Source organism: Bemisia tabaci, chromosome 2 (assembly GCF_918797505.1).
Source record: "Bemisia tabaci chromosome 2, PGI_BMITA_v3".
Classification (NCBI taxonomy): domain Eukaryota; kingdom Metazoa; phylum Arthropoda; class Insecta; order Hemiptera; family Aleyrodidae; genus Bemisia; species Bemisia tabaci.
The window spans coordinates 25,561,318-25,581,510 of NC_092794.1; the positions used below are offsets into that span (position 1 = coordinate 25,561,318).

At 39.1% G+C, this 20,193-nt stretch overlaps 1 protein-coding gene across 2 annotated transcripts in view; it reads right to left on the minus strand.

Moving 5' to 3' along the window:
• Nucleotides 1-8,734: 8,734 nt before the first annotated feature.
• LOC109032437 (terminal nucleotidyltransferase 5C) overlaps nt 8,735-20,193 on the minus strand; it is a 53,204-nt gene continuing 41,745 nt past the window's right edge. For both annotated transcript variants that reach the window (XM_019044563.2, XM_072297003.1), the window contains exon 2: nt 8,735-19,691. In XM_019044563.2, coding sequence (XP_018900108.1) covers nt 18,436-19,608 — 1,173 coding nt within the window. In that variant the 5' untranslated portion in view covers nt 19,609-19,691 and the 3' untranslated portion in view covers nt 8,735-18,435. The remainder of the gene's footprint in view (nt 19,692-20,193) is intronic.

Below are 20,193 nucleotides of genomic sequence, written 5' to 3' on the forward strand. Positions count from 1 at the left end.
AAGATAAAAACTCAAAGATAGTATATTGTAGAGACCCCGGACTACCTGCCGTGCTAAGGAAGAACACCGTATGAACATTCCAGAGTTGCCAAATTTCCCTTGATAAAACATGTATTTTTGACGACATGTATGCGTATTTTTCCTTAAAATTTTCAGGTATTTTAGATTAAATTGCGCACAAAATTGGCTGAAAATTTTGGAAAATAATATTTGCAATTTTCCCAATAAAGTCGATTTTTATAGGAGGAAACTTGGCAACGTCTGAGGGCTCATACGGCGTTCTTCCTTAGCACGGCAGAACTATCTTCGTTACTTTCTGAAATCGGCGCTTGGATTCGTCTGATGATGACCGATGACCAAAGAATCGATCCATTGGTTTGACAAACAAAACAGAACTTGCAAAACTTGCCATAGTGCCCTGATATTCATCGGCCATCATCTGGCAAATTTTAGGTTCAACAAGTCACTCGTCAATCATGAGTCAAAAAATAGGGATGACCCTCTAAATGAATACGTTTGTCCTACCCATTACATTGCTTAGATTGTTAGTGCAGTGTCTCTTAAATAAATTATCTCATTGAAACTTGCGCACTGAAAAAAATCAGTTATTTTTACGTAATGATAATATTTACGATGATTATAAACAATATGTGCATCGAAGTTCAGTGCGTTACGTATCCGTCATATTATTCGGTTTGTCAAACCGAGCTCTCGATTCGTCAAACCGAATGTCTGGTTCGTGGGTTTGGTTCGCAAACTTTTGAATGTAATTAAACTTAAAAAGAGGTTACATAATACAAATCGAACGTCAGAACACACTATTTGAATTGCATCGTGCAAAAACCGCTAATGTCAGTGTCTCCAGCTTCTAGTTTTTTGTGTTCATACCTAAATAATACTTTTCAAGAGCTGATACCATCATGAAGGTGATGCAATGATTCGTTTTCGGACAAAGATAACCCTATAACGAGCCTTGACACCACTTACATGATTGCATCAAAGTCTTAAAAGTATATTGGACGTATTTCTGTCAAACGGAACTATATGCATTATGACGTGAGCCCTGTTACGCATATATTCTTATGGGTCTCGGGGCTCAGGTCGTAATATACATAGTTCTGTTTGACAGAAATGCGTCCTATTATCAAACCATAAAAACTCAATAATGGAAAAATGAACGCTAGCGGGTTTCGCACGACACGATTTGATAAAAAAATCGGTTCCCTAATTTAAGTAGATCAATCAATGAGGAACCCTGGGCTTCAATTTATATGATAGAACTTTTTTCCAGTATGCGGTTGAGCAGGGCCAGATTTACCTACTTGCCGCCCATGGGCCGCCTGTATTTTGCCGCCCCTTCTCATTCGTTTTGAAACATTGGTACAAACCATCAAGTGAACGTGCCAGTGGAGGAGGGGTGCATAAGATGCATTTACTCGCGTTGGGCACAATTTTTGAGAAAACCCTGTTACCACTAGCAAAAGTTCACGGAACTTTGCGCGAAAATTAAGTTCCGTAAACCTATCCCTGTGTGGACAAGGCCTTTCATTGATAAGAAAAGAACGAAAAAATTATGAAAGTATAAACATGAATGTGGTTTAATGATTTTAATTTCCGCCACCGCGCCAACCGCGCTGTTTTTGGCGCAATGCGTGAAGTATCCCTACAGTCTTGTAGGCGCTATGTGTTTCACGCGCCGACCGCCGCTGACCACACTATTTTTGACGCAATGCGTGAAGTATTCATGCAGTCTTGTAGGCACTATGAGTTTCACGCCAACCGTTGCTGACCGCACTACGTTTGACGCAATGCGTGAAGTATTCGTGGAGTCTTGTAGGCGCTAATACGTGTTTCATGCTGACCGGCGCACCGAGGGCTTCTCCTTTTCATCCATCTCAAGTCCTCGTCATCATTACTCTCTACGCCACGCCGCGCCGCTCCGGCCCAATTTCGTGTTTGCTCTCTCTCTCGACTTCTGTCTCTTGCATAATCGAAAGACGAACAAATTAGAAATTGCTATACGTTAACTCTCAGGAAATGAGATTTTTTCGCCTTTTCTCGTTTGTAATTTTTTTTCTGAGTCAGATTTTTTTCTTCATACATACATTTGAAAAAATTACAACATTTGCCGCCCCCCTAAATTTGCCGCCATGAGCCGTGGCCCATGTGGCCATCCCCTAAAGCCGGCCCTGCGGTTGAGGTGTTTTAGTTTGTCAAATTGATGGCAGAAACGAGGTTTTTGATGTAAGACAAAATATTTCTCCTTGTCTTGAGCTGATTTTATACACACTCCTAATATTAACATTCTGTCTGTGCTGCCCTTAAATAGACCGCTAAATAGACATTTTATCGGTGCAACAGCAGCCCGAATTTTTGCTAAATTGACTTACCATGGTACCTGCTAATATTGCTTTTTTCCCCTCAAAGGCACTATTGTCCCAACGTTGCTGCGACATCCCTGAACCATATCGTCAGGAATCTGGAAATATTACAGCAATATTGATACAACGCCTTCAGGGTGGGCTCTGATGCTCTATTAGGCGGTCGGGTCTTGTGACCATTTTTTTTGGTTCTGAGAGCATATTCTCCCTGCAACGGTCCTCCAGGATCCTACCCTTGGCCTTAAGAAACGCGACAAGAGAAAGAGGAGTGTGGCGCGGCGCAAGAGGGAGACTTAGAGCGGGACCGTTTAATATGGAAACACTTGTGGCGCGCAAAGAGCAAACCTGTTATTTAAGAATAAAGTACGGGCCGGCGGCGATTTTATGGCGCTGCACCACTGCCGTGCTAAGGAAAAACGCCGTAAGAACATTCGAGAGTTGTCAAATTTCTCTGGATAAACCGTTTATTTTTGACGAAACGTAAGCATATTTTTCCTTGAAATTCTCAGATATTTTAGATTAAATTGCGCACAATATTGTCTGACAATTTTGGAACAAAATATCTACAATTTTCGCGGTAAATTCGGTTTTTATGAAAGGGAATTTGGCAACGCCTGAAGGCTCATACGGCGTTCTTTTTTAGCACGGCAGACCAGCACCAGCGTGACGAACGCGCGGTGGTTGTGACGCGACGGGGACTCGGCGCGGGACGCCGCCAAGTCGCCGCGCAACCGGTTCGCACCGCGGAGGGATCAGGTTCGCTCTCGGCTCCACGCGGCAACGAAACCGGTCGAGAGTGGCCGCGGCCTTCCCCGAAGGCCCGACTCCTGATGCCCGATCCGCGTCGTGATGCAATCAAGGCTAAACGCTGAAATCTAGGCCAGCCGACCGTTCGCAAGTCCAAAGTCCAAAGCTCTCCGGTCTGCACCCCCACATGCAGAAGCGAGCCCGCCGAGACGCAGAACTGGTTCGCGACCGCCATTGCGGATTTTCGCAGGTCGGAGTCTCCACCCCGCTGTCAAGCACGGCGACACCAACGGAGCAGTTCTTGCACCGAAGAAAATCCTTCGGTCGTATCCTCCTTCTCAGAGGCAGGGAGAAGCTTTCACTTTCGGGAATCTAAAATTCGATTGTTGACCTACCTCTTTGTTGACGGAGTACCTATACAGCTACGGTGATCCAGGGTTAAACGGATAGACTGCTCCAGACTGATTTCTGAAATTGATAGACAAAGCTATAGACAAAGATGACAAAAGGGATATAGTGGGATCCTGTTGGTTCAAGCGGAAAATTGCAATAGACAAAGAGGGTAGGTATGATAGACTAATTAACGACAACCCACGGGAGACCCGATTGTTAGTCCATCGTTTTCTCCCTCAGTCTATAGGAACCAACCATTTCAACCGTTAGGATTGCTCCGTACTCCTTATGTTTTCTTTGTCTACAGCTGTGTCTATCAATTTCAACGATCAGCCCGCAGGAGCGTGTTCTGTGGATCCAAATAGACTTTTTTGTTGTAAATTTTTGTTTCCAAAAGTGCATCCAGTCGGAGCTACAGCCCCCAAAGATTTCGGAAAGTAAATCGTTTTTCCTGAATTTTGGCAAAGGTTGTGAACCAAATCTTATTCCCCTGTACTTTTATGCCCTGAATTCATAAATTGTTCTAAAAAAAATTAAAATCTCAACTTAAAGAGGGGGTTTGGAGGTGTTTCGGCTCCTGCAGTCTGGCCGTTTAGCCCTGGATCACCCTGTATACGGAAAGTATTGCTGTATCTGTGCAGCTCTCTGCGGGCTGATTATTGAAATTGATAGGCAAGGCCATAGACGAAGAAAACAAAGGTAAAGAGAAGTGTTCTTTTTGGTTGAAACAGGGGCAGAATTTTGTTGGTCCTTCCACGGTGAAACGTCTATGTGAAAGAACCCACAAAATTCGGCCCCAGATTGTCCTTTCTAACTTTAGGGTCTCTCATTGAATGCCGTTAGTTGGTCTGTTACTCACTACTTTGTCCATTGCATCCACCCGCCTCCAATAGAAACACTCCATTTTCTCTTCATCTTGTTTGTTTATGGATTTGTCCATCAATTTCAATCAGGAGTCTCTTCAGAGACTTTAACGCGGCGCAGAAAAGTAGGTGTACCGGCAAACATAGGTTGACGCATGGAGACGTCGTTAGTTGACAAATTCGATCACGCTAAACCTCACGAGAGATTGCTAAGCGACGACAAAATGCTGGAACCCCTTCAGAGACTTAAACGCAGGGCAGAAGAGTTAGTGTAGTGACGCATAAAGACCTTTGTATAAAAATTTGCTCACGCTGAACCACGCCAGATTTTTAGATCCTCAGTGGCACACTTATATTGGACGTATTTATGCTAAATGGATGTTAAAATGATTTCGCTCTATTCCATAATATTTGTGTGATCAACCCGAAACGATTTTACGAGCGTTTGTCATATTAAAGTTAAAACCCATCGATAAGTTAGAAAACTGGCGGCTGATTATTGAAATTGATAGACAAAGCTATAGACAACAAGAACGTAAGGAGTACAGAGCGATCCTTTTGGTTGAAATAGGTGGTTCTCATAGAAAAAGAGAAAAAATAATGGACTAACTGTAGGGTCTTTTATGGGTTGCCGTTAGTTAGTCTATTACCTGCTTCCTCTATGTCCATTGTAACCACCAGCTTCCACCAATAGGATCCCTCCGTGTCCGTTTTGACTTTTTTGTCTACTGCTTTGTCTATCAGTTTAAATAATCGGCCTGCTGGAAGATGACGAGGGCGAGAGTTTTTGCCAATCTTCTCGCCATGCAAAAGAATTGTAGTTATGCAAAAAAGGAACTTACCTTTAAAACGACCCACGTACATCTGATCCAAATCAGCTTACTTTCATTTCACACTCAAAGTAGATCAATGTCAACTCATAATTACTGATGCAGGTATTAAAAAAAATTAATAAATGAATAAATAAAAATAAGTGACCAGCAGTGGACAAGCTATTTATATCCTACCCTGAGGCTAGCCCTTACCTCTATTAAAATGTGGTTTCTTCTAATCTTGTTGCCAAGTTTTTAATTTGTATTTATGTTGCTACCAAACGGGTGACTGTATGAGCAACCATGTTTGACTCAAATATCGATGTTGAAAATAAAGGTCATGAACCTCGATTTTATAAACTATCTACCACATTTTAAATAGAAGCCTGTCATTGATGCGTTATATTTTTTCTTTTTCGATATTTTTTTTAGATGCATTCTCTACTATGTCATTCAAAAATTTAACGTAGAATAACTACCCAAGTAGCAAAGATGGCGATGAATAACGATTTTATCGGTTGGTTATCGCGATTATATCGGCGGCAACATATCGAGATATTATTGCATTAAAAATATCGATTTATATCGATTAAATCGCTACACGTCGCAATTTTTGAGTCGATAAAATCGCGATCCATTTTTTGTCGATAAAATCGAGATTAAATCGCCATTCATCGCGATTTTTATTTCGAAAATATCGCGATAAATTGCCGGGCGATAAAACCGAGATTTTATCCCAATAAGATCGAGGATACTCGCTCAGATGCTAATGATCCAAGCGATTTTATCGCCGATAAAATTGCAATATATCCCGATTTTTCTGTTGAAAAATGCTACTTTGGGTAGGTATCAAAGACTCCTCTACAATAAAAACTGCCATAGTTTAAATCAGAATACCTACAATGTTCTTTTCTTTTCCGTGAAACAAATGTAAAATTCACGCACAGAAGTTGTGAAAAAAGTTGGCAAAGCAAAATGTTGCCAACATCTAATATTCGTTTACATTTATACGAACCACCAAGAAAAAGTAAAGCATTTCGATGGCTAAAGTACGAGATCACGTAGTCCTATTGCGGTGTTTCAAAATGTCCGCTCCTACTACATTTTGAGGAGGAACGAGCCAATTTCATATAGCTTACACTTTATCGAGGAATATATTCTGCTTACTGAGAAGAAAACTCAAAGAAAATTTCAAAAAATTCCGTTGACTAGTTATCGAGAGAAAGACAATAAAGTATGACAGGAAGTTTGCAAAGTTGCAAACGGATACACGCGTGGTTTCCCACTTCGGCCATCGATATGCAACATGTGAAACTAAAATCGTTCGTGAGAATTTTGCAAACATTAATAATAAAAATTAATAGAGGAAAAAACTCCTAAAAATTAAAATGGCGTTTAGCATTTAAAAAAAAAGTCTGTAAAGGAATCGCTGACTCATTTATTTTAGGATTGTTTTGGTGGTTTCGTTGGTTTCTTAAAATTTACAAGTTTCTCATACATTTGACCCAAAATCCTCATCTGTCTGATGGCTTTTTTTGACTCCACTTGTTTTCAATCAAGTTTCTTTGATCGAAAGGTATTGAATCTGTAGGTGTTTGTTCAGTGAATTTAATTTTCTTTTCTTCTTTCCCGCCCGCCCCTCTCCATATTTGATAACACACCATGAAATTTTCAGTATTTCCTATGTCTTCAGAATAAATTGACGGATAAGTATTCTCAGCTATGAGATAGTTATGAGATAGAATACTATTGAGTCAGACAAGACCGGACCCCTTACGGTGGAAATTGGAACTGTAAAACTGGAACTGAAACTCTAACGAAGAAAATCGGCCTGAGATCAGAAAATTAATTTTCAGTTTTTGATAAAAACATTTTTCAATACTCTCAAGTACGTTTGATCATACAAGCCAAAATTTGTATTATTAATGATGTTGAAACTTTTAGAGAGGCATCCTCTATGAAGCTCGCAAAAGCGCCGGAAGAATTTAGCAGCCGCTTTCCTCGAATTATCTGTTTTTTGTGTTCAAAATAAGACTGCTCCCAAAGAGCCAATTTTGGAATTTTAGAGAACTCTTGGAGCAAAATGATGTGAGATTGATCACCTCTAACCTTTTCTGTGGTATATTTATCATTTAATTTTATCAGCCCACCCTTAGGGAGCCCTCTTGCGTGAACTGCATTTTGTGTCAAATGATGACGTACGAATTAGGAAAAATTGACCAATACGGTTCTTCTCACTCTATCTATAATTGCTCCCGGGTTTTCTCTTCCCTTGAAGTCATAGAGCTTCCTTTCTTCTTCCCTAGAAATTCTATGAAAATTAAGGATGACCAAACACACTATGATATTTTTATCAGAGGTGTGAATGACCTCAGGTGTTGAGGTACCTCTTACGGTGATTCGTCAAGCTCAAATGACGTGGTGGAAGTGTAGTGCGATAAATCGCATCGATTAGGTCAAAAATCTCGGCAGATTTTGAACTTTTAGCAAAAAAAAAAAAAAAAAAAGACGATAGTCCCTGCTCATGAGCCTAAAGAATCATTCTAAACCCAAAAATCAGCAAAATTCAGAGAAATGAAAGCAGAATAGTGTTTGGAAAAAAACCTCGCATCCGATACAGAAATCGATGGCTGATTCGAATGCGAGGTTCTTTTTCCAAACACTATTCTGCTTTCATTTCTCTGAATTTTGCTGATTTTTGGGTTTAGAATGATTCTTTAGGCTCATGCGCAGGGGCAATCGTCCTTTTTTTTTTTTTTTTTTTAAAAGTTCAAAATCGACCGAGATGTTTGACCTAATCGATGAGATATATCGCATGCCAGCTCGACCACGTCACTTGAGCTTGACGAATCACCTTAAAATAAACTTATTAGGTATACTATTATTACTCTTAAGTGATTGAACTGTGTGGTGCGTTACCGAAAAACCACGTACCCCAGACTGCAACTTTGCAGATTTTTAACACATATTACGTCACGAACCTTCAGTGATGTGATCTTAAAAAATAATGCACGTAGGTTACATACATTTTTGAACATCGCAATCGAGGTACGCGTTTTTGTGGTTTAGCTGAATACAAATGAGCAATGTATTATTGAAAAATAAACCAATCAAAATATGTATAGCTGCACTCACGTTAGAGGACATTTTATCCCTTGCAGCAGGGAAAAATTAAATTGATGTGATTAGGAATTATTATGTTTGTATATGTGATATTCCTTTCACTCTGAACTTCTGTAAAATTTAATTTATAGGGCTCGTTATCAGTTCGACTCTTAGTTTAAATCGTACTATGATGCGAGAGGAAAATGTTGTAACAATTACCAGGGAAGGATAAAGGAAATGCTTCTAATATTATTGCTCAAGATGTTATGTGAATGAATTCTTACTGTTCCCACAGTGTAACTTTGAAGTTTAGCTCTAGTGTTCTCAACATTTTTGAAATATTCTACAGCGCTGTCGCAATTGTTATTAGTGCAGTCGGGAAAGGCAAAGGTGAAGTTGTTAGGTACCTTACCACGAGAAAATGAAAACAAGATTTGTTTTAATCATCAACGTCGTTGAGTTTTTTCACTTTATTCACGGATATAATCTTGCCAAAAACATAAATTGAATAAGAAAAAATGCCAGGAAAAGTCCAACACTTAAACGCGTGACAGACAATATGTAAAGTTAAAAAATAAAAAATTGGGAGGTATTTGAATTTTCATCAATTAGCATCTTTTCTCCTTGAGTCGACACAAAATGATAAGTCGACATATTAGACTCATATTTGAATAATGGAAAAAAGGCAAGGGCATTTAAAAATGTAGGTACATGATACAAACGGAAATAAAACAAGACAAATAAATACATTCCCTTTGAAATGAAATATATAACGTTAATTATTAAAGAGATCTAAAAGGTTCATAAAATGAATGAAATATGTATTCACATCGTGAAGGAACGGTTCAAGGTTCAGAAACGTTATGTTGTGACAACTTTAATTTTTTTCTCTCTTTTTTCAAGGAAGAAAAGAAAAGAGACGCAATAAATTATGATAAAGACTATAAAGTAATGTTGCTAGTCACGAGTAGAAATATGTATTCAGGCAATCACCCTTTTCAGTTTCTACAGTTAGTAGTTACGTCTAAGTGCCATGTATGTGATATTTTGGAACTTCCATCTGTTTATTTTTTACTGTGTATGCTGGAATATCATATTTTATCGCTCTTTTACAACATAACATAAAATTGGAAAAAATAAGAAAATAGAAAAAATCAAGAAAAAAATACCTCTAACAATTTACAAGTTGTTGACAAAGCAATGAAGTAAACTTTGCTATTCACCCACAATTTTTTTTTCAAATTACATCAATTTACAGATTGTTGAAATAAATGACTTATGCACTTGAGGGGAGAAGAGAAAAGCTCATTTAAAAGCTTTGGCTTGTTAATTTTTCTACGCATCTTATGAAAACCGCAATCAAATCTCAAAAATACAAATGATCAACTTTATTGAGAAGTCAGTGCTGCATTGTATAGCCCTTTACTGGATCCTATTGATGTTGGAGGCAACTATTCGTAGCTCTTTCTTATGCAACACGGTGTTTTTACGTATAATTGATGCATTTTTATAACATTCAAGTCTTCAGAGATGGGGCGTTTGAAGTGACATTAAAATACAACTATAATCTAAAAAGTATATTAAAAATGAACAAAAAGAAAAATAAATAAATAAGGTTTTTTTAAAAAAAAAAATTCAACACAAATAATCTCACATCTATTTTAATTTCAGTCTATTTAATTAACAAAATAAAATTTTAACTGAATCAAATATGCAACAAGATGAAGAAAACATTTTTTTCTTTTCTAAATTGATGATTTGTGATAAATGATAATTACGACGTATTATTATACATTATTAGGTGACCCGAATATTATTATTATTTTGATGGTTTAATAATATTTATCCGTGACAGTTGGTGCAAATCCAAATCTGCCATAAATTTTTGGTTGTTGGGTAGTGGTTGTTTTCCTCTGTCGACCCTCCTCCCCTAATATGATTGTTTTTGTCGTGATCATTTTAGTCACAATTATTGATAATGATTTTATAATTTGTTATCTCTTATAATGATCAGATATATCCTTCTCAGAGAGACACTTTAAAATATTGAATCAATGACTTTTAAGTATGGCACTCAGATGTTATTACATTCTTGATTGTCTGAACAGTCAATAATAACATGTGTTACGATTAGCTTAGGTTCAATGAAAATTACAATATTTCCCCTTCAGCATGAGAATAAAGCGCTGTATTCGTGTTAACTTTAAATTACACATTGATCTTACTTATTGTGGCAAGCTCGTTTGAATATTTACACATAGCAAGTTAATGTAGCAGATTTTCTCCTAGAGCACAACTACTATCATGTCAAGGTCTTTAAACACATTCATAACAATCAATCCAAAATATTCGACGTTAGCAGCCAAGTCCATAGTTTTATGAGTCTCTTGTCGTCCAGGAAATAATTTTTTTCTGTACTTCCGTGAAAAGAGGCAGAATCTCACAAGCGGGTGGTGCTCCGAGCCCACATTGCGATGATATTAGATTACCCTACTTCCCTCATCAAGCAAATAAAGAACCTACAAGCTGTGCAAGATTGTATGTACCGTTTTGAAAAAACGTTTTTCATTCCATTGACTGTTCTCTTGAGCTTCATTACTTCCAAATGTCTTAAATACAACTTTTGCGTTGACAGACCATCTCAGGAGAACAAGAAGAAAACAATTGATTTTTTCCCCACCCACGAACTCTCCTACCTCCAGTTTCATCGATTTGTAACCGTTACTATCCTCAAAATTCATGATGGATCTATGATGAGGTAATGTGATCAGCGATTTATCAGAATGAATTGGAAAAATGAGAGTGCGCCATTTATAAAAGTTGATAGGTGATATTTTGGATGTTTCGCTCATCAGATAAGCACAGGGAAGCGTAGTGAATATTTCGATTGATTTATTCAACTATTAATATTGTTGACTGCTACGTTAAGGATTTAATTTTTTCTGTGGTCAAAATTGGTGGCTAAAATCTTGGAAACAGCGTACGGAATTTGAAAAACTATTTTTCTTAGTATCTTGAGGGCAGTTGTATAGTATCCTACCAAACAACCGCCCCTGCAACTGATGACACGATCATTCCCTTCTTGAATGCACAACTGATGATGCTTGATTCAACTTCAATGGTAAAAATAGGCTACTAATAAATTGGTCAATTTCTGCAAGATGCATTCATTTAGATTGGAAGAGTTGCAACAAAGATACCCCCGCCTCACCCTCTTACTTCGGACGGTCCTCACCCCACTTCTTGTTTCCTTCATTGATGATTTATCATAAACAAGACTGCAGCATTGATTATTGTGAGGGGGCATTCAATTTTACGCTGACGAAATAAATTCTCTATCATCGTGTTTGACAAGAACTAGAGCTCACATAATGTGCAGAAAACCAGTGCTTTTAGAGAGCAGCAGATTCGAATCAAGTTGGTAGTAACTGAAAAGTGGGAAAGGTTCCACCCTCACGGTTTTGGGGTTCGGGGCATCCTGCGCCTTTAAATAATAAATTAACTCAATCCACACGGAGTTGATGAACGAATCCGTTTGGTAAGGAGACGAGGAAGTGAGTCCAAGCGAGTCTTTTTTCGGACAGTTTGATAACGTTTTACTTCCCCATAAAAAGGATTTCAGATTAGAGGAGAAAGGAGGGTTGGGGAGCGTCATCTCTCTATAGCATTCCGGTTCTTTATGTGTTTCTTATTATCGACAGTGCAATCTATCTCGTACTCTGTAAAGTTTCTAACATGAAAATTAGATGTGAAGTTGGGCCCCTCTTTTCACGGTTTGCACCACCCCTGAAACCGCCACTGTGGTTATTTAAATAATCTGGGAATATATGCAATCAGTTAAATAAATGAAAAATAAATCTGTTAGTATAGAAATGCAATGGTAGGAGAGGACTAGTTTAAAACCAGTGCGAACCGAGTTTTTAAACTTTTCACCCGGTGAAGACAGAGCAAAAAAACTGAAAAAAAAAAAAAAAAATCCCTCATTATAGTCTGAGAGCCTTCTTCACGATTCTTTGTGAGAAGCTTATTCATCAATGAACTTCATTGGAAAATAAATACAATAATGGGTACGTACAATTTAAAAATAAAGAGAATATATTTAAATTATTTGATTTAGTTTATAACTAAGAACAAACTGAAACGAGATAAATAAATGAACGTATTGATTAATTCAAAAGAGACAAGTACAGACATGATGATAAACTACTATTTCAAATCTTCTTTTCTATCATATAATAATTACAGCATGTTTAAAATTAAAGTTGAAAAATAGAACAAGTAAAAAAGATTTTAAAAAACCTCCAGACATTGATTAAACAATAAGCAAAACTGAGGACAGTCAATTGTAAAAAAAAAAAAAAAAAAAAAAAAAAAAAAACAATATTCTAGAATGTGACTGTTTTATCAGTCAGTTTATTTACACTTTGAAAAATGTAATTTTCTTTTTTCTTTAAAGCAATACAACTAAAACAATCACAAAATTAATGTAACACGACCGCTTTAAATATTTTTGCAAGGATAAGTGACTGCAAAACCTTGTATACATGTAGAAAGAAAGAAAAAATGGGAAAAAGGTGCTTCAGCGTTAGCCTACAAATTAATGGTAAAAATGTCCTTAATGGGAGAACACAGCTGTTTTAGGGAGAAATTTTATAGCAAAATGAGTTCATGTCTACTAATTTTTGGTAATTTATTGTGAATTTAACAAAATTATGTGCATTGAAGAGTCCGAAAATAATCTTATAAAATCGGACTAAATAGTTATCAGCACAACTCTTTGCGCACATAAACCTCGAACGAAAAATGGCATGATTTCTAAGTGTCTCGATAATTTAGGACTCAAAAATCTACATACTGTAAACTTAAAGTTACTTCAGTCAAATTATAGCTGTGGAAAACCAAAATTGAGTGGCTGCATCCATGGGATAATTTATGCATTTTTTAAAAAAAATTCATGGGTTTTAACTCGGTAAATCATAAAGAGACTTCAATAAACAGCTCTTAAACTCTCCAATAATCCAAAAATCCAAAACCATTTGAGCTGAAAACCAAATCTTAAAAATAACAAACGAATTCAATAAAATAATATTCTTCACGAATAAATCAGTATCGTTCTAACAGTTAGACTAGATTAAATTATGCTTGTTCACATCGCATTTTGTATCGAATCTTTGAAGATGGTGCGATCAAACCCTAATGCATCACAATTGGATTAAAATTATGACAAAGATATATAGATGTAGAATATTTTTCAGGGGTTGCAAAAAACTAACTTTTCACTCTTGTTTTGACTAGAGTTACTGAACGTGACAGAGTTCGACAGAAATGCTAAGGATTTTTTTAAAAATTGGACGTATTTCTGCCAAGCGGCACTATGCGCATTGAGACACGAGCCCCGAGACCCTTAAGAATATATGCATAACAGGGCTCACGTCATACAGCACATAGTTCCATTTGGCAGAAATACGTCCGAGGCTAATCAATGCAGTTGATTGAAACATATCAAGCACTCTGGAGTCAGGAGAGACATTTTATCGGCTCAAAGTGTTTTTTTTTTCAGCGAAAATATAAATGATTAACAAATAAATAAATTAGTATCAAAATAAGTAATAGATACAGGAGAAAACTATTTCACAAACAGTTTCGTTATAGGCCTTCTAGAGTGGGAAATCGGATTTGAAAAAAGATTAGTGCACCGGCAACAAGAAAGCTTACTTAGACAATCATTCAGTTATTTTTTCAAGATTAACAAAATTATCGGTATGCAGGCAATGATTAATTACCAGTGAAAGTATGCATAATCTCCTCTTGAAAGAACACCGTCTAAAAGATTAGTTGTATTAATTTGTGACTTCCGAACTCTTTGATGTTCAGTGCCTCTGATTTTCATGACAGAATGTAAGGTGGGTTTTGGAAAAAAAAAAAAAAAAAAAAAAAAAAGTTCAGCTTTGGGCGATTCTTTTTATTTCTCATTTATCCCCTTTCCTCTAACTCGTATTTCTACCTAATGAACTCTGTAATTAAACATGATACAGTTTTCAAGGAAGAAAACGAATAAGAAAAGAAAGGTGAGAAATCTATGCTATTTGCACATAATTGAGCACGAAGTTATCATGGTCGTTGTACAGTTATGTAAGCCGTGTCTGAAGGATAGGAGTAAAAAAGTTCATCCTGTACCAAGAACACAGATGTACCTTGACGAGTAAAGCAAGTACCTAGGAAAGTGACTCAGAGTTTAGGAAAGGGATAACACCACGACAGAACCTTCCAGAGGTAGGAGTGCTGACTATGATAACCTCCTGATGGAACTGATTTATTTCTTTCTTCTTTTTTTTAAATGATACAATTTGATATTCGCACCGCAGGCACGAGGATAGAAATCTACACATACGTATTTTTCATCAATCATATTTCGACAGAATTGAGTGATTTTTTTTGGTCGCATGGAAACATGACGAAAAAGTTCTATGCTCAAAGCGCAAATGACGGGAGGAATAAAAGGCAGTTTGGATTCACTAGCTCAAGAAACAGAGGTAGGATGGAAATAGGTATAGCTGAAAACACAACAGATGATTCTCACAAAACTGCTTTTGAGTAATGTCAACGCTTCCAAACTCGGAAAACCCCCTAATTTTGGTCAAGCGCTTTTAGTTTCCCTGAAATTAGTGAGCCACATATTCGGGACTCGCTAGTAAGTACCACTAAACTGCCGTGCTAAGGAAGAACGCCGCATGAGCATTCGGGAGTTGCCAAATTTCCCCGGATAAAACATGCATTTCTGAGGAAAGTTATGCATATTTTTCCTAGAAATTTTCAGATGTTTTGAATTAAATTGCGAACAAAATTGTCTGGAAAATTTGAAGAGAAGTATTCAAAATTTTTCCAGTGAATCCGGTTTTCATCGATGGAAATTTGGCGACGTTTAAAGGCTCATACGGCGTTTTTCCTTAGCATAGCAGCAAACACGGGGAAAACGGTCTTTGCGGCGGCAAATGAAGCAACACATTTTTAACAAAGGAGTACAACGAAAAATTCAAAAAGCTACCGTAACATATCATGCCACAAATTGACCGTCTGTTAGTGGGTGCAAACGGTTACAAATCACAATACGTGCGAGTCTGATAAAGTGGCCGATCCTATCTTCACAAGACGACCACGTTATCATTTCTCATTAGCGAGTATGCCGTTTTTTTTTTATCGCAGCAAAGTTTGGAGGGAATTTTTATTGCTACGACAGTTTATTTTCACCAGTCGGTGTTGTCAGATGTTAAAAATTGCGTGGAACTTTCCGATTCATTTCGACGTGCGTACCGTCCAAGACCGTGACCAATGGTAACTCTATTCCCAGCGGAGAGGCTCTCAAAGGCGTTTGGTGAGCGGGTAATGAACACGATGTATAATATGATGGAATACTGTTCAGCAGCTTAAGCTGGGATTGAGGTACCTATCTATTGAAAATAAATATACACATATATAATATAAAGAAAAAGAGAGAACGCCTCTCTTTAGCTAAACATGAGAGGGAAGACACAGCCTGGTGCTCGACAGACCCTGAGCGACGGGATGCCCCGAAAGTTTGTTCAAATTCTCACCGGCTGCCAATGAAAAGAGTAAACGATGGCTAAGGAGATTATTACGCATGCGCCTCGAGACATGACGCTGGCGGGAAGATTCATCATTCTGGGAAACCTCAAGTGTTTGCACATAAAAATTGGAGCAATTTTTCCATTTATAGAGGACACTGCAGAGGAATAACCCCTTCCCCCTCCAACCTTCCTCAAGCCATCGAGTAACAGTTAGTGATGGGAAAAAAAGTGAACAACTTGTGAAATAGCTGAGAATAAAAAAAGGGGGAAATGGAAAGCAGTGTCGTGGTGTGAATTGCGATATATCGATTGTTATGCCATTTAAACCTATGGGAAAGGATTGAGAAACAGGGTGTTCGCAGCGAACACCTTAATAATCGATTCTTTACCATAGGTTTAAATGGCAAAACAATCGATATTTCGCAATTCACGCCACGCCACTGATGGAAAGAGGTTGAATAACACGTGAGAGGAAAAAATGTCAATATTCTTATCTCACGAGCTGTATTCGTGTATTTTTACGGAAAAGTAAACTCGATTTTACGTTACTTTTCAAAATGTTTCGTTGATACGTTAATCCTTTTTAGACTCATTCTAAATTGAGCGAAGAATTGTGTAAAATTTTACGTGAAGTCGTGTGAACTGTTCACGTGATAATTTCCCTTACGACGAATACCAGGAAATTAGGACTACTTAGAAAATTATGGAATAACTACATTCGATTCGATTTCTATCTTCTCCTTTTCCTCCTTTTTTTAACAGAAAAAAATGATGGTATCCATCGTGTGTTCATTTGTTAATTTTCACGGTTAATTTACCTTTTGTTGAAATTAAGGTTTTTTTCAAAGCAGGTCTCCAAAGTCTTGACTGGAAGGTCTCAGAGATAATTCTTGGTTTTGGTTGTGGTCAAGTCACTAGCTTCTTCAAATCGAATTCCGAGTGATGGAGTTTCTAACACACGACGCGACATGTTGCTCATTTTTTTTGTAATGCTCAAGTTTCAGCAGCACATGCATTAGCACACGCACCGGTTCTCGTGTAGTGTGTCTGCCTGCGTTTGCAAGGTGAGGAATGTCTATGATCCTTTCACTTGCCATTAAAAGCTGTGGGTTAAAGGTCTCATATTCCTATTTTATTTTGAGTGGCTATAATTCGATTAAAACTACTGGATTGCGTTATAAATCCGCGATAGTTGTTTTGAAAGCGCGAGAAAATATTTTTTCAAGTGGGTGGAATTAGATAAGATAGCTCTGCACACCCATGCAGTGCAAATAAAGAAGCTTGAAATTGAAAAGGAAAAGATGCAACATGACTTCAGTTGAGGATCAGTATACGAGATTAACTAATGAAAGCAAAAACTTTCAACAAGGGAAAAATTTATAATTTTGTTCGAAAAATATTTTGAGAAAGTTTTTGATGCGAAAACGCGACCAGACTTTCCTAGTTTATACTTAAGTTGCATGGAGATGAGATTCTGCCAACGTCAGCCAGCGGGGTGGATGTTAAAAGTTTTTCAATGACGGTAAATTACGTAAAAATGGAACTGAACTGAACTATGCTCCTCATCGGTTGGTAGGGTCGCGTGATCTTATGCACCTATCAGAGCGAATTTCGGATAGGCTATCGACGGCGCGAGTGAGCCTGATAATCAAGCTTAATTTCGCATCGATCGATGAGATCACGTGATCCTACAATCGTAAACCAATCAATGAGCGACTTCCGTCCCCGTCGAGAAAAACGTTTGTCGAATGATGGTCTGTCGGAGACTGTAAATAAACTTGAGATCGAATTGTGCCTGGAGTCTAGTATGAACTAATCGTGAGCCTCTGTGTTTAAAGTTTTTAATTGGGACTGATGATTTGTCTGACACATAAATCTAGAGCCCCTAATTCCCCCACCTACAAAAATGTTTAATCAAATGCCCCCATAGATGAACCATTTTTTAACGTGATCCTAACTATATTAGAGATCAAGGAAAATGTAGGATTTTTTGATAATTCATAATAAAAAATAAAATTTTCCCAACATTCTGTTTCACTAAATAGTGTATGATATTTTGCTTAAGACTTTCCGACTCATAACGATTATAATGGGGGTGTCTTTTCGACATTTCATAAGAGAATCAGATTATTTTCCAATGGGTACAGTTAGAATTTATAATTTATTGGTGGACAATAAATTATACGCACTTTCTTCTTTATCGATCGAAATGCTTGGTTTTTCAAAAACCTTTATAGATGGAGTGGAAATAAGTCATCCTTTTGGATTTAGTATATTGCTCAGCTGTTAATTGAAGGAAAATATTATAGACAAAACATTAGCTATCTTGGAGTATGAAACAAGTAGCTCTCTCGGAAGGAGCGTAGTCAGAAAAGGACGTAAACTTGAAGAGGGCATGGCAGGGGGGGGGGGCGTTGAGAGGTGATCTAAAAGTGCAGTTCCAGGTGAGAAATGAGTAACAAACTTTCAGGGCAGCCTACGAGGACACGGCGGCCGAGTGGGGTAATGCGCGAAATTCGTGATGACGCGCAAGAGAGAGGAAGAATAATTAGGAGGAGCAGGTCATGTAAGAGGTGCAGGTACACGGGACGAGAGGCGCGTAATAGTAATTGTAACCATTGGCGTAGATAAAAGCAGTGGTGGGCAGCAAGCGGGTCTGCTTGGCGTACAAGACCTGATTGCCCAGCTGCGCAATGAGGTTGAGCGTCTGCCTACGCTCGTGGCCCATGAGGCAGACGGTGCTCTCCTCAACGACGTTGTGCAAGAGCAAGAGATACTGATACTTGAGGCTCTCCTCCTCCGGGCCCACGAAGTGGTTCCACAGGTAGTTCTCCAGCTTGGCGCGCTGCTGGAGGATGTCGGGAAAGTCTATGAAGAACCGGGAACACATGTACCGTTCGAGGGTTTTGATGTGGTCCGGCTTGGCCGGATGGTAGTTTTTGACGAGGAGGTTGCAGTACTTGAGGAGGCCGCCGCCACGGATCTCCTCCGGGTGCCTGGTCGCGATGAGCTTCTTCTGGAGATGGTAGAGGGCCTCCTGGAAGTCGCCGTACATGGACTCGCCGACGACGGTCGGGTACATGGTCTCCGTGATGGGCAAGTCGGAGCACTCGTAGAAGAGCAGGAGGGAGTCGAGCACGATCTGGAAGGAGTCGACGGAGAACTCGAACTGACGCTTCATCGAGTCGACGAACTTGAGCTCCACGTTCTTGTGCCCGCGGGAGTTGCCGAGGGAGATGAGGGACCACCGGTCCCCGTCCTGGTTCACTTTCACCATCTTGGAGACGTAGGCTTCCTTGAGGCTGCAGCTGGAGATCCTTTTCCGACTGACGCCTTCCGGCAGGAGATCGAGGAGGGAGTTGAGGACGGCCGCTTTGACCCGGTCGAAGTTCTTCGTCGAGGACAGCTCCACGCCGAAGATGAGGTCGAGGTCGTTGTAGGGCTGCGACTCCGTGGCGAGGACGTGCGAGGCGCAGCCGCCGTTGAGTCGGATGTCGCGCACGCGCATGGCCGGCCCGCCGTCGGCCGTCGGGGCCTCCAGCTTCTCCCGCACGACGGTGACCAGGTCGCGGAGCTTCACTTCCAGCGTCGGGAAGTTCCCGCGCCCGTGGATCATCACCGTGTCGTCCATGACGTCTTTGAGCCGCCGCACTTGCTCGTAGCTGAGCACCGCCAGCCGCTGCTCCGACTCCGAGTCGCTTTTCGTCTTCTCGCCACCCATCTTGGGAGGCACTTCCCAACAGTTTTTCGATTCCGTTGCCACTTACTTTTCTCGCCTGTTCCTAGATCAGCCGGATGACCACACTGCAACAGAAAATCAAACGTAGACCGTTAAACCGTGTAAAAGTCCACTTTTAACAAACCGAAAAAGTTACATTTCATCGAGAGAAGGAGGATCAGGGCCGGATTAAGGGGGTGGCCACATGAGCCGTGGCCCATGCATGGCGGCAAATTTAGGGGGCGGCAAATTTTGCAATTTTTTTAAATGTAGGTATAAAAAAAATCGGATTCAGAAAAAAAATTATCAATGAGAAAAGGGGACAAAATTTCTCTTTCCTGAGAGTATAGTAATTTCTAATTTTTTGGTGATACAAGAGACAGCATCTTTAATTAGTCGAGTTAAGAGAGGATGAGGAACTAAACACGCAATTTGGCCTGGAGCTTAGCGCAGAGAGGAATGATGACGAGGACTTGAGATGATTGGACGCCACGTTGAAGGACAAGCCTTCGACGCGGCGGTCGGCATGTAACACATATTAGCGCCTACAAGACTGCATGAATACTTCAATCATTGCGCCAAACACAG